The 14746-nt window shown below is 35.0% G+C and overlaps 1 protein-coding gene across 4 annotated transcripts in view; it reads left to right on the top strand.

Annotated features, from left to right (window-relative positions):
- The window catches only part of SREK1 (splicing regulatory glutamic acid and lysine rich protein 1), a 46168-nt gene extending 32381 nt beyond the window's left edge, over positions 1–13787 (top strand). For 3 of the 4 annotated variants that reach the window (XM_069556286.1, XM_069556288.1, XM_069556289.1), the window contains 3 exons: positions 3329–3424; positions 8319–8463; positions 9517–13787. In XM_069556286.1, coding sequence (XP_069412387.1) covers positions 3329–3424; positions 8319–8463; positions 9517–9666 — 391 coding nt within the window. In that variant the 3' untranslated portion in view covers positions 9667–13787. The remainder of the gene's footprint in view (positions 1–3328; positions 3425–8318; positions 8464–9516) is intronic. The other variant, XM_069556287.1, reaches the window with a different exon arrangement.
- Positions 13788–14746: the final 959 nt, after the last annotated feature.

Here is a 14746-nt window from a genome sequence, read left to right as displayed (position 1 = left end):
GCAGCAGGTTGCCATAGTAACAGCAGCAAACAAGGCCCTTCCTTAATTCAGGATTATCTCAACCTGTATCCATTGCTTCAGATGATATTGTGACTATAAACAAATGGAAGTTCCTCAGTTGTGTTAAAAACTGTATCTTAAAAATACTTAAAAATATATTTTAGCAAGTTTTAAAGATACTTTTGAAAGGTTTTTCATAGAGAATAATTTGAGACTGGCACGTGCATTTCCTAATGTTTTTGCTTTCTGTTTTAATAACTTAATGCTAGTCTTTGGTTACTTAATTGAAGATAATTTCTAGCATTTATTGAGTGCTTTACCATATGCCAGATTTTGTGTTTCAGTGGAGTTTTTCATAACTAATCTTATTTAATCCTCACAGTAAGCCTGTGAGAAGACTGTTATCATGGTTTTAAAACATGAAGAAACCAAAGCTCAGAGGAAATATTCCATCTGCTCTGCACTTTAGTTAGAAGTGTAGTAGTACAGTAGCTCTTTCTCCTTTTAGTGATTGTTTAAGTGAAGACTCTAACTAGTACTTGGTACTGGCTTTTTAAAAATGCCTCAGAAGTATAAAGTTGAAAGCAGCAGTATATGTTAAAATGGAACTTCAAATCAGTAGATCTTTGCTATATTTCAGCACATTGAAACAAAACCTGAACAGTTTCACTCATTTGCTGTGGGTATCAGTTAAGCCTTACGGTGTCTTTACTGCAGTTATTTTATTGGTTGTGTTTCACACATTCTTGGTGTTTATGTTTAGACATTGCCTTTCACAACACCAAGTAGTGTCCTGATTCTTTTCGAATTCATTTGAATTTACTTTTTCTGATGACTTCAAAATATTTAATTTTTTCATGGACTGTTTTAAGTTGCTTGATATTTAAGAAAGTGTGGATAGTCATATTCAGTTCTTAGATAACCTCTGGGGCCTGGAGAATAAATGCTGACTAATGTTGGTTCAATTGTTTGAAATGATTCATGCTTTGAGAAGAGCTTAAGGAAGAGTTAAAATTTCTTTTAACATTTTTCTTCCTTACAAGTGCTCTGATTTGTTTAGTGAATAGGAAACCTGTTAACTGCTCAGAAAAATAGTCCACTTAATGTTTTTATTTCCAACATTGTCTTCTGAGCTACGTTTTTTAAAGAAAAAATTTTGATATTTAAGAACTTTTAATGCTTGAAATTACAGTCAATAAGGATGAGACCAACAAAGGGAAAGAGGAAAAATTGATTGAGCACCTACTGTGCACCAGACGTGAGGCTTGGGACGTTACAGATGTTATCCCAATCCTCCTAACAGCACAGTGAGATGTGAGTTATTATCTCCATTTATCCACTGGGAAAACTAAGACTCAGATTAAGTAATATGACCTTAGTCATGCAGCTGGTTAAGTGTGAAACTAAAATTTAAATGTCAGCCTATTTAACTCCAATTCTTAATACTAGTGCTGATAGCGTCTTTCTCACCAACTGATATTCTGGATTGCTGTCTGTCAAGCCTGGCTCTCAATACCACTAACTGGTAGTTATTAGACGTCCACCCAGACACAGTGTTCCTGAAATACAAGTAAAGAGTTACACTGATGAAGATGGAGCCATTTTGTATAAAATGGGATATACTGGCATTCTTACGCTATGAAAAAAGTTACTTCTAGTCGGAGAAGGCAATGGCACACCACTCCAGTACTCTTGCCTGGAAAATCCCATGGACGGAGGAGCCTGGTAGGCTGCAGTCCATGGGGTTGCACAGAGTTGGACACGACTGAGTGACTTCACTTTCACTTTTCACTGTCATGCATTGGAGAAGGAAATGGCAACCCACTCCAGTGTTCTTGCCTGGAGAATCCCAGGGACCCGGGGAGCCTGGTGGGCTGCCGTCTATGGCGTCACACAGAATCAGACACGACTGAAGCGACTTAGCAGCAGCAGCAACAGCAGCAGTGTTTGAGGTGGGGAGAGGGGTACTGCTACAGAATGGTATTGATTGAATGGAATAATGTCATCTAATTTCCACAGTAGCAAGTATAATTTTGAGGTGACTTGGAGATAAAATTAGGTAATGGAGGCAAGAACCTTAGGTAGAGCAGAAATTTGTGTTCTCAAAGTTCTTGAACTCTTTCAGTCTTCACATCTACTGTGTATACCACATACAAGCATTGTCTAGTTTTTTATTTTATAGATGAAAAAAGTACACAAAATATTTCGTTAGCCTAGAATCAGCTTACTGACATATAAGGAGAACTTGGAAGTCTAGAGGATTTGGTTGTTTCAGTTCTGTGGCCACTTATTATCAAAGCTTCTTGTGAGATAGATTGTTGGCTACGTTAGTCATTTAAGAAATAAATCGTCATACCTCATCACCCGAATAGACATCTTGCAGTTCATTGTTTCTAAGCTGACCACTCTTACGAATGAAGTAATTTGTTAGGTAGGATCACTGACCCGGTGGACATAAATTTGAGCAAACTCCAGGAGATCCCAAAGGACAGGGAAGTCTGGTGTGCTACAGTCCATGGCGTTGCAAAGTGTTAGACATGACTTAGTGACTGAACACACACATAAAATTATTATTAAAAGTATGTGTCATTCAGTAATATGTTAAGCAAAATAGTTTTTAATAAAGTTTTTAATAATTTTAATCTGTTTAATAATTAGTTTTTACTTCATCATATTTAAATCCCAGTTTTTAAGTAATTTCCTTATATCTAAGTAACTTGTGTGCTTAATTTTAAATGACTAGAACAACAATAATGAAGTGATAGGTGGATGAGGGGGTAAAAGCAGTTTTTATCTGTGAAATGAACTAATGTAAATACTCCTTAAAGAGGCATTCTGCATTGGTTTAGAAAGTCTGTATGTTGCAAGCCTGTTTATCTTTCACTTCTTGAAAAGGGCCTATTAACTTGTAAAAATAAAAAAACAGTCCACAGTGGGGCAGCAAGGAGCTAGATGCATGACAGAGGATCTGGAAAGCAGCATGCTTTAGGTGTTGAGGAAGAAAGTATGTTTAACGTAAGAGAGAATATGAAACATCCATTAATATTTTTTTTTGCTCTAGAAATTGCGTCCAAATCACATGTAAAGGAGATCATCTTTTCTAATATGAAATCTTAAGAGATGTTTTCACTCGTCTGTTGAATTTATGGTTCATCATTTGACCTGTACTAAAATTAGATAATAGGATATTTTCATGAAAGACATTAGTTTAAACTGACCTTTAAAGAATACTCTTCGCTTGAGAGCATTCCAGACCCTTTTGCTTTTGTGTATTTGAATTAATCTTACTGGAATTACTGGTTTTTAAAATGGCATTTTTGACTTTCAGGGAAAGGCGTAGGAGGAGGAGCAGGAGTTCTTCCAGGTCACCAAGAACATCAAAAACCCTAAAAAGGAAATCTTCTAGGTCTCCATCCCCCAGGAGGTAGGTTGAAAGCATGTTCTAGAACTGAGGAGGAAGCAGGGGGAAAGTTTTCTCTCTTCAGTCTATTATTTTTATAACTTTATATTTTGAATGAATAACATGTAATATATTAGTTTGGTTTAGAAATCTGGAGAATACAAAAAGTTATGAATAGATCTTAACTTCCATGATGTGTCCATCTATCCTGTCCCCACAAGTAACGACTTTATTAGTTTTTTTGGTATATCCTTCCAGTTTTGTATATAAGAGCAGATGAGAATATATAATGTTTTTTTTTCATCTTCCTCAAAAGGTAGTGCAAAATGTACACTGTTGTACAGTTGCTTTTGTCACTTAACTACCAGAGGGACTTTCTGTACTCATCAGAGTGCTGCTCATCCCTTTTTACAGCTGCGTAGTCTTCCGTTGTCTGTTATGAAACCAGCCCACAGTAACTGAATAGGTTCTCTTAATTCACTCAGCGGCTGCAGCAGCACGCAATTTAATCCTTGTCGAGGTAGATGGCAAGTGCCCCTGGCACGTGCTAATTCGTGGATGACACCAGTATGTGGAGACAGTTTCTGTAAATGGTATTGGTGGTCCAGGGGGTGAGTGTTTTTGTAGTTTTGAGAGATACTTCCTTCTGTATTGTCCTTTATAAAGGTTGGTGGCAGCTTGCAGTTTGAGATGCTTGTTTCCCTGTAGCTCCTGCAGATTGTTTCCAAAGTTGTGGATTTTGGTCCATCTGATAGATAAGAAATGGTACCAGTATAAAGTAATTTTCACTGCATTTTTCTTAAGAGTGAAGGTGACCATCTCTTCATATATTTGAAGGCCATTTGTATTTCCTTTTCTACGAATTGTATACATTGCCCATTTTTTATGGTGTCTGTTTTTATTTTTTCTACTTTCAGGAATTCTTTCTATATTGCAGAGATGATTCTTCAGTGACTTGGTTTCAATTATTATTCCTAGTTTGTTATTTCTTGGAAATTGTTTATGAGACTTAATTTTATAGAGATTTTTGATTTATATAGGTTAATTCCTCAAGTTTTTTTCTTTTGTGACTTTTCCATTTTGAGTCTTACAGGTAGAAAAGTCTTTCCTATTCCAAGATTATAGTAAAATTCCTTCATTGCTTCTTTTTTGTGCTTTTATGCTTTTAATTTTTGCATTACATCTTTGATCCATTAGTTTTTCCTTGTTTGCAATATGGCACATGGATATGATTTTATATTTCCAAATGCTTCTTTGTTTTCCAATATCATTAAAAACCCAATTTTCTTAACACTTATCCCATGTTTCCTTTGTCATATACTAAATTTTCTGTTGTGTTGGAGTCTGTTTCTGGGCCTTATGTGGTATTGGATTGGCTTGACTGATGACTGTGTACCAGTAGTGCCCCGTGCTTTTAATTATACGGATTGTATAGTATTTCTAAATATTTAGTAAGGTCTTTACTTCCCCAGGTGGTACAGTTGGTAAAGAATCCACCTGCCAGTGCAGGAGACATGAGATGTGGGTTCCATCCCTGGGTTGGGAAAATCCCTTTGAGTAGGAAATGGCAACCCACTCCAGTATTCTTGCCTGGAGAATCCCATGGATGGAGGAACCTGGCAGGCTACAGTCTGTGGGGTCACAAAGAGTTGGACATGACTGAGCGCACCCACATGCTGATGCCCACATGCGCATGCGCGCGCGCACACGCACATGCACACGCACACGCACACACACACACACTTTTCCATACCTCTCCTTTCTCTTTTTTTGAGCTTTCTTGATCATTCTTGTGTGTGTATTTTTCTGCTTGAGCTTAAGAGTTAGTGTTCTAGAAGTAAAACCTACTGATAATTTGTGTTATAGTATGATTAAATTTATTAATGGGGAAATTGATGAATATATTTATTAATAAAACTTTATGAAGGTGAGTCTTTCTATCCAAGAACATGGCCTACTTATTCAGGCCATCCTTAGTGTTTTTCATGAATGTTTCAGTGTTTATTTCAAACAGATTTTATGCATTTTCAAGGTCTAATTTTAGATATATGTTGCTTTTTTGTTCTTGTGAGTAAAGTCTTTCATTATGTCATATAATTGGAGATTAGGTTTATACATAGAAAGGTTAGTGATTTTTGTATATATATTTTTTCATCCCACTATCTTCCTAATAGGTCATAGTTTTTCAGTTGGTTTTCCAAGTAGAGAAAAGAGAAATTTATAAAAGGTTTTGCCCAGGGTAGAAGGAACATGCTTCCCCGCAGAGATCTTTTGTTTATTTGTGGGTTATTATTTTTAGATGAGAATAAAAGGAAGGTGTAGGATATTGAGGAGGTGGGACAGATTTTTAAAAAATACTTTGCTCACGAAAGTAAAAACTTCTATCAACTGTAAAGTCAAATTAGACAAAAAGATATATTTAGAACATTTCACTTTCTTCCAGATTCCTTCTACTTTAACATCCACTTTCTATAAGTGATAAATTGTTTTATCTGTCCTTGTGTTTCTTTTTTGCAAAATTAAGCAGATACATGTATTTAAATTTTTCCTTTTCTTCCAAAGGACAGCATTCACAATATATACTGTGTGTGTGTGTCTTTATATGGTCAGTGACTTTACCCAACCCCAGTTCCATTTTGACTTAAAATTTCTTAAATTGAGAAGTAATTTACATCACATAAAATTCACCCTTTTAAACCTGCATTTAAGTGATGTTTAGTAATTTTTGTTGCATTTTTCTCAAAGAGTTCACAATTTTGTTTAGCCATCACTGCTAGTTCCACAACATTTTTTTCACGTTAGAAGAAAGCCTGTACCGATTAGCAGTTATTCTCCATGGCTCCAGACAGCTACTAACCTACTTCTTGTCTCTGGATTGCCTATTATGGCCATTTCATCTAGACTCCCAGTATGTGTGGTTTTGTATCTGACTTCTTTGACTGAATGTAACGTTTTCAAGGTTCATACATATTATAGCATGAATCAGTACTTCATTCCTTTTTAATGGATGGGTAATATTCTAATGAATGGATAAAACCAGGTTTTGTTATTTAACCATTCATTAGTTGATGGACATTTAGTATTATTGCTGGGTTTTTTGCTATTGTAAATAATGCTGCTGTGAGCATTTGTGTACAGGGATCTATTCATGGCTTCACTGGGTCTGCTTTGCTCTGCTTGGGCTTCCTCTGGTTGGAGAGAGTGGGAGTTGCTCTCGTTGCTGTGCATGGGCTTCTCATTGTGGTGGCTTCTCTTGTTGGGGGCACAGGCTCTAGGTATGCAGGCTTCAGTAATTGCAGCATGCAGTCTTAGCAGTTGTGGCACATGGGCTTAGTTGCTTCACAGCGTGTAGAATCTTCCTGGATGAGGGATCAAATCCATGTCCCCTGCATTGGCAGGCAAATTCTTACCCACTGTACCACCAAGAAAAGTTCTGCTTATTGTAGTTTTGTAATAAGTTTTAACATCAGGAACTGTCTTCCAATTTTGTTGTTAAAGATGGTTTTGGCTATTTGATGTCCCTGGAGATTCTATATGATTTTTAGGATGGGCTTTTTGTATTTCTGCTAACAGTGCCAATGCAATTTAGATGGGGGTTGCATTGAATTTGTAGATCACGTTGAATACTATTGTTACCTTAACTCTATTTAAGTCTTCTGGTTCAAGAACATGGGGTGTGTTTCCATTTTATTTATGAATTTATTTCTTTTGGCAAATTTTTTGCCCTTTTGGTTAAATATATTGCTAAGGAATCTCATTCTTTTTGCAGTTGTTTCCTTGACTTTTAAGAGTTTTATGTAAAGATAAACATATATACATAAGTATGTTGTAAATATATTTTTCTTGGTTTGTCATTTTTCTTTTGAATATGCTAGCAGTGTTTTTTTGCTTTGCTTTGCAAAAGTTTATGTAGACATATGTATGAATCTTTTATTGTACTTGGAATTTTAGTTATGGTTAAAAAATCTTTCATTCAAGTTAGAGAGAAATTCACTTATGTTTTCTTGTAGTACTTGTATTATTTCATTAAAAAAATTTAGGTCTTTAATCCATTTGGATTTATTTATGTGAATGAGATACGGACCCACTTTTATCATTTTCTGAATAATAATCCAGTTGTACCCAGGGCTTTTATTTATAAATGACCATCTTTTCCCCTATGATTTGAGATGCTTTATTGAATTTTCATATGTACTTGGGTCTGTTTCTTAAGTGTTTTTGTTTGTTTGCCTGGTCTTTGTGTTTATTTTTAAGCTAATCATAATTAAGACAAAGATTCTATATTAGGGTTAATTATTTTGAGTTGAAGATGTCTTGTTATGCTTCTGATATGAAGTGCATCATTTTTTCCCCTCTAATTTTAGGGATATGTTGTTTTTGCAAATGGAACGCGTTCAGTCCATCTTCTGCTTAGCGTTTGCTCTTGAATTAGTGGGTGGGACTTAGTGAATGAGAGGAGGGAGGGCGCATGGTGTCATTGGTTATTTGAAGTTCCAGGTTTTTGTGAGTCATGCAGTCTTGCCTGAGAAGTCATTCAGCCTTATCTGATTCTTTTATCTTTTTTTCTTTTTATTATTTTCTTGGTATTCATTTTTTGCTTTGAAAAAAATGGGTAAAAGTATTATGTATTTGATTTTGTTTTATCCTAATGACAGTAGATAAATAAACCTTGAATGTTTTAAAACTAAGAAATTGGTAATACAGAATTGTGCCTCTGCAGAAATGACTGTATGTCTTTAAAAAGTTAACGGTGTGGGCTTGAATTGGTGGGTTATAGGACTCATTTACGTTACTTGGTCTACCAGGTTACTGATATGCTTGTTTACAATGCATTAGTATTAGGTAAGAATATTTAATTAACAATATACTGGGTGTTTACTTTTTAAGATGTTAACTGGCATTATTAATACTCTTATAGCAGAAATAAGAAGGATAAAAAGAGAGAAAAAGAAAAGGACCACATCAGTGAAAGAAGAGAGAGAGAACGTTCAGCTTCTACAAGAAAGAACTCTAATGATAGAGACGGGAAGGACAAGGTGGAGAAGAACAATACTTCACTTAAAGTAAGCAGGTCTTTCCATGTTTAGGGTTTAAATAATAAATATGAGATTGTTCTTTATTTCATAGAGGTAGTAACTTTAGACAAAGCTCCTTGAGGGCAACAGTGTTTTTGGTACTACTTATTTAATATTTGTTGTATCAGTAGTTTTTTCACCTAGTTTTTGAAGATAAGAATTAATTAATGTTAACTAATGTAGACAGTTGCATTCCTTATTCACAGAATGGCATACAATAAAAATTTTAACAGTGTACAGGAATATTTCTACTTGTTGCCATTTTCCTCCCTGCATTTGTTTTAGCAAATTTGACAGATGATGTTATTGGTTTTGTGATAATATACCAATTGTTAGGTTTGTTGAATTAGAATAATTAATGGAAACCAAATTCCATCAAGTAAGGATTTTTTTTGGGGGGGTAAATATTGTAAATACTTGTGAGTTAGGTTATTTTCCTTATACTGGTAAGTAATATTTGTGTTTTATGAGGTCTGAAGCTTTCATCTTACAGTTTTATTCCTGTACTGCTAGAAGTTTATCATCATTGTCAGTAACATTGATAATATCTCCTGAGCACTTGATCCATTCCAGACACTGTTCCACATGTTCTCTTTAATTCTTGGTTGAGGACTGAATTTGGACTGTTCGCGAACAGTCTTTGGTAGGAAGAGCAGTGACTTCCTTTTCTCCATTCCCTTGTTTTTGCTTATTTGGTATCCAGATTATAAGTCTATCCTGGCCTCTATGGGAACTGTTTTACTTTGAGCAGATCTCTTCCACTTTTTCAAGTCAGGCAGCAACATTTGTTGACTTCTTCTGTAGAATTTCTCTGTACCTATTTTATTCCAACGAGTCTCCATGGATTGTTCCATCTTAGAAGTACAAAGGACATATCGATACATGTTTGCATATACTATTTATTTGAAAAGGTAAATGGGAGAAAATACCCAGTTTGACTAATTCACAAAAGGTAAAGTTACATATTTTAGCCAGAACTAGATGTAATAGCTGGCAGCTCTTGAGAAAAATATTAAATATATACCTAAATACTCATTGTAGGAGAAGGAGCACAATAAAGAACCAGATTCAAGCGTGGGCAAAGAAGTAGATGGCAAGGATGCACCAAGGACTGAGGAAAACAGAGTACAGCAAAATGGGAATTGTCAGCCCAACGAAGAGAGCCTCTCTGCCAAAGCAGAAGCAGTATAGGCCCGGCAGATGCACCTCTAAACACACGCTGGAATAGAATCCAAAGCTTTTAATTCTCTCAACAAGATGTTAAACAGTGAAGAAATCCAGTAGAGCATAAAGATGCGAGCTAACGGCGTTTCTAGTTGTTAGGTGACTTTGTGGCCATCTTGATACTGAGTAAGAAAACAAAGCATGGACATCATGAAAATAACAGGTGTGACCCAAACTCTTCATCTGCTAAATCTGTGCGTTGCCATGGCGGCCGACACCGTTGTCACGTGGTTTGTTAGTGTTTGCCAAGAACCATTACAAATAAATGGGACATTAAAGATCTAAATTTGTTATACCATCCATAAAGACTGGAGATAAGCTTTGGAGGCTCTTTTAAGAAATGCTAGAAACTGATTTTGTATTATTTTACCTTTTTTTTAAGTTCAATATATACAAATTGATAATGTGCTTGAAATCGGTGCAAATATGTACACACCCTTGTAAGTGCAGAGTTTGTAAGAAGTTTTAACATTTACTTCACAGGATTTATAGTGATTGTGTTAAATTCTCACTGTTGTGTTTTCTTTTGCTCACAGTTTAGGACAGTGGTTTTTCTTTAAAATAGTTTTACAGATTAAAGTTGCTTAAATAAGTGGATTACAAACCAACTGACAATGCATGCTACTGTTCTCTTTCAAAAGGAAGAACAACTGTGTGGAATACTAATGACATATTAGTATTCAGTGTTTAGAATCATTGGGCCTCCCCACATAGTAAGCATTTCTTTTTGAACTTTCTTGATATTTCCGAGCTTATTATGAACAATATTGCAGTGTGTGTTGTCAGCTGTAGGTGGTAAAGATGCCATTTATAAAAAGAAAGCTGGGTTTTCAAAATGGGCTACGGGAGCACAAGCTGAAGCTTTAGTGCCTTCTACAACGTGGTATACTGTTTTCTAGAATTTTATATGAGCTAGTCATTCTCAATTCATATGGAATTTAGATGGGTATTTCATTCCCTCCCATAGGAAAGTGTGAAAGTGATATGTCAGAAGAGCTCCTTACTTACCTAATATGAGAGGGAAGTCTGTGTTTAAGAATGACTTCAGCGCTTAAAACAACAGTGCAGTTGTGGGACCATCAGTTTTATACTGTGATAACTGAAAATGAAGCAGCGTGTTCTTACTTTACTTAAAGCAAGACCCTTTAGTTGTCTACATTGGATGGCCTTAATTATTACCTCTCAATCATCTTCTCGTAAATGATGTGCTGAAATTGTGCTTAAAGGAGAGTACATGAGGTTATTTGTTTTATGTGTAAAGTATGTTTACTTGAGCTTAAAATATAGGTCATCCTGCATTGTTAGGCACACTTTTTGCAGAAAGTATGCAAGTAGTAAAATGACAACATTACTAATACTTTCCCCCAAACCACAGCTTATAGTTTCAGAACTCTTTTCATTGTTATATTTCCAAAAGTTATACCTTTTAATTAGCATGTTATTAAAAAAAATCAAGTATAATTATTTTAATGCAGTCTAATACAATCAAATTACTCAGTTGCCTTACCTCATGGGAAGAGTTACTTATGAATTTAAAGAGCTGAGTAACACATCAGTTACTTGGTTTCAACTTGAGTTTTCTTTTTAATGTTAATACTATTGAAACTTAAGTATTTTGTGGAGAATGGAAGGAATTGCCCTTATTGCAAGTAATGAAGCCCGGTTTGATTATGAAGCTGCTTAACTACTCTTCATGTGTTCACAATTACTATGTTTTTTTTTTTTTCCTCTTTGTCACTATGTACATTAAAATTTTTGAAAATGCTTTACTATGTAAAGTATAGATGGTCATTTTAATCATTCAACCACATACGGTTGGCTGGTAAACAGCATATTTTGATACAGGAATGCTTGGGTGCATATGGAAAGATTGTGAAGGAGTGTGTGTCTTGCATTAAAGCTTCTTATTTATGATATGTAAGTAGAATAGAACAAATGTTGTTTGAATCTTTGTTATTTTTAGTACCATTTCTCTAATAAAGCTAAGTATTTTAGAGGAAAATATTTGTTCATGCATTTCAAAACAGCATCTTAGGTTTACTCTGTTCTTGTTTCAGTTGGCATAGCTATGGAGATTGTTTTGGTATGGAGAATGCATGTTTGTGTGGTGTCTGTAAAGCAATCAGTTAAAGTTTGAGTATTTTCTTGTGCTCTGTACTCTATTAAATGTTTGGTAAGTTGGTAATTAACATACGTAATTTGGTTTCTGATGCCAGTTATTTTTCTTGCTGATGATATTTATTCAGTTTTAAGACAACCATACCAATGTTAAAAGACACTGATTTATAAAAATTGGGCATGAGTAGGAATACCAGACAGAGAAGGCAGTGGCACCCCACTCCAGTCCTCTTGCCTGGAATATCCCATGGACAGAGGAGCCTGGTAGGCTACAGTCCAGGGGGTCGCTAAGAGTCGGACACGACTGAGCGACTTCACTTTGACTTTTCACTTTCATGCATTGGAGAAGGAAATGGCAACCCACTCCAGTGTTCTTGCCTGGAGAATCCCAGGGACGGGGGAGCCTCGTGGGCTGCCGTCCATGGGTTCACACATAGTTGGACACAACTGAAGTGACTTAGCAGCAGCAGCAGGAATACAGAGGCCCAGAGAACGTGAAGTCATTTTCTTAAACAGGCTTAGGGAAGCAAAACTTTCTAGGGTCTAGAGGTAAGGGAGGGAGGGTCGGGGTGGGAGGGGGGTGGAGAGAGAGAGTGTGTGTTTGTGTGTGTGAAAAAGATTTTCTCTTTGTTCACTTATAAGGGCTGATATGTATTCATTTGTTTATTATTTTCTTTTAAGGTATTTCATTACTTTTTTAAAACTGTCTTTTTCATCCCAGGTAGATGTTGTCAGGAAAACTTGAGGTAAGGCCAAGAAGAGAGCCATTTTATACTTCATACTATCTGTAAATTCTTTTTCAGCTTGATTATATAGCGAGTATATTCTGTTCCTTAAATTGTAGTTGCTGTTCATTCTAGACAAATTCTGTTGGTCCTTCTGTTTTTGCTCTTCAGCAGTGTACACTTAACTGTTAATAAAAGACGTTCCTTTATAAGCTAGCCAGTTTCATGTGAGGAAGCAAGTATAAACTCTTAACTTCTGCAGCTGTCTCGTTATTTTTTATTGAGTCTAATTAACACAGTTAAAAATACACTAGTCAGCTTGTGCTTTTCTGTTTAGAATTATTTTCCAAGGTATTCAGTATTTGCTACATTGATCTTGAGAAGTATTGGAGACTTAAATTTTGATGTACGATTTAAAAGTAAACACTGGCGTTTAGAATCAGTTTTTTTTGAGGGGGGGGTCAAGAAAATGATTTCTTTTGTGATATTAGTCACCCTCAGTATTCTCATTCATTCTTATATGTTATATGGGTTGCTATGTTTAAAACTTGACTCTGGAGGCAAATTTGGTCCCAACTGAAGATATCATTCAAATTTAAGGAGTATAATATGTAATAATAGCCTTTTAAAAGTTTAAAAATTTGGAATAATTGTTGTTCAGTCACTAAGTCGAGTCTGACTGTTTGCAGCCCTATGGACTGCAGCATGCCAGGCTCCTTTGTCCTTCACTGTCTCCCAAAGTGTGCTCAGATTCATGTGCATTAAGTCAGTTATGCTGTCTAACCAGCTCATTCTCTGCCACCTCCTTCTCTTTTTGCCTTCAGTTGTTCTCAGCATCAGGGTCTTTTAGTATGATTTGATTTAAATCCTACTTTAGTAGTTGAATTAGCAGTTAAAATGAATTCTTTTTGAGCATTGTATTGAATAACATTTCAATGAGATATTTCTTATGTTTTTATTGAAAGAAGTATCTGGTTTTAATTGGGTCACTTATGAAGTAGAGCCATTTCCACGAAGTAATTACGTTCCTTCGGTGTTTTAAAGGTTTTAAAAAAATTTTTACTATGTATATACTTAGTATTTTCTCATGTTTATTCAGTAATAGTCATTTAAAATTAAATTGTTGATTTTTAAGTTTCAGAGGTTAGTGCTCTCAGAAGGGCTAAGTGATATTTCTGGAAGCAGGAGTCAAGTATAAATGTAATAAAATAATCTTTTAAAAATAAAATTCACTTCCCTACTTAATCTTGGGTTTGTGGGTGAATTTGTTTTTCTTAAATACACTTTTATTGGTGATTCTGCCAAAGATTGGTACATAATTTTTAAAATAAAAGCTAAATTTTATTACTAGGTGGGATTTAGAAACTAATAACTAGATTTCTATTTCATTTTAAGGTACTTTTATAGTTTCTAGCAATCAATTTATTAAATTGTTAGTTTATATGTAGTGCAACATTTCTTAACATACTGTTCTTAGATTTTTAGTCTGTTGTCTGATTTTTAAATTTACTTTGTAACATTTTAATTTTGAGACTTGCCAAACTTTTATAAAACTTCACAAATTTTACCAGTAAGATTTCCTTTCTGAGGATTGAAATAGAATGATAGTTGCCTTCATTCTTGATTAACTTCTGTTTGCTAGGTAGACAATTTCTTAACTGTATCTGTAAGTTCAAATTCATGAAATTCATGCTGAAAGAATTAGAGTTGAAGAGATTGTTCTACCATTTAAGGTTACTGGTAGGCAAAAAAGTGTTGGGAGACAGTACAGAATTCTCTTAATTTCCACAGGAGGTTATATTTGGGTGTACTGTGTAGTTATGTAGGTAGTTCAGTTTAATAGTTAAATATTACTTTTCTCCATCTTAACTAGGTTTAATACAGTAGTGCTATTCTTTACATAATGCTATATGGATTATCAAGGGAAGGGTTTAAAATGTAAAAAAGAGGTACTGCATAGATGGTGTATATTTATGTGAGTAGGACTACTTCCAAATGGTACTAGTGAAGATTTATCAGAAGCTGCTGCTGTTGTGTTGCTCTATTTTTAATAAAATGAAAATCTTAAAAGTCTCCACTGTTGAGTAGTAATTTCATCTAAGACATTTAATTACATATTTACAGCATACTTTTATAACTGAAAGGTTGTTAATAGCCTTTTTGATCATTGGGTATTCTTCATGTTATGTGGCGATCTCAAGTTA

Source organism: Ovis canadensis, chromosome 16, assembly GCF_042477335.2.
Source record: "Ovis canadensis isolate MfBH-ARS-UI-01 breed Bighorn chromosome 16, ARS-UI_OviCan_v2, whole genome shotgun sequence".
Lineage (NCBI taxonomy): Eukaryota > Metazoa > Chordata > Mammalia > Artiodactyla > Bovidae > Ovis > Ovis canadensis.
The sequence above is the reverse complement of the archived record's forward strand: the minus strand, read 5'-3'. Positions and strand labels throughout refer to the sequence as shown.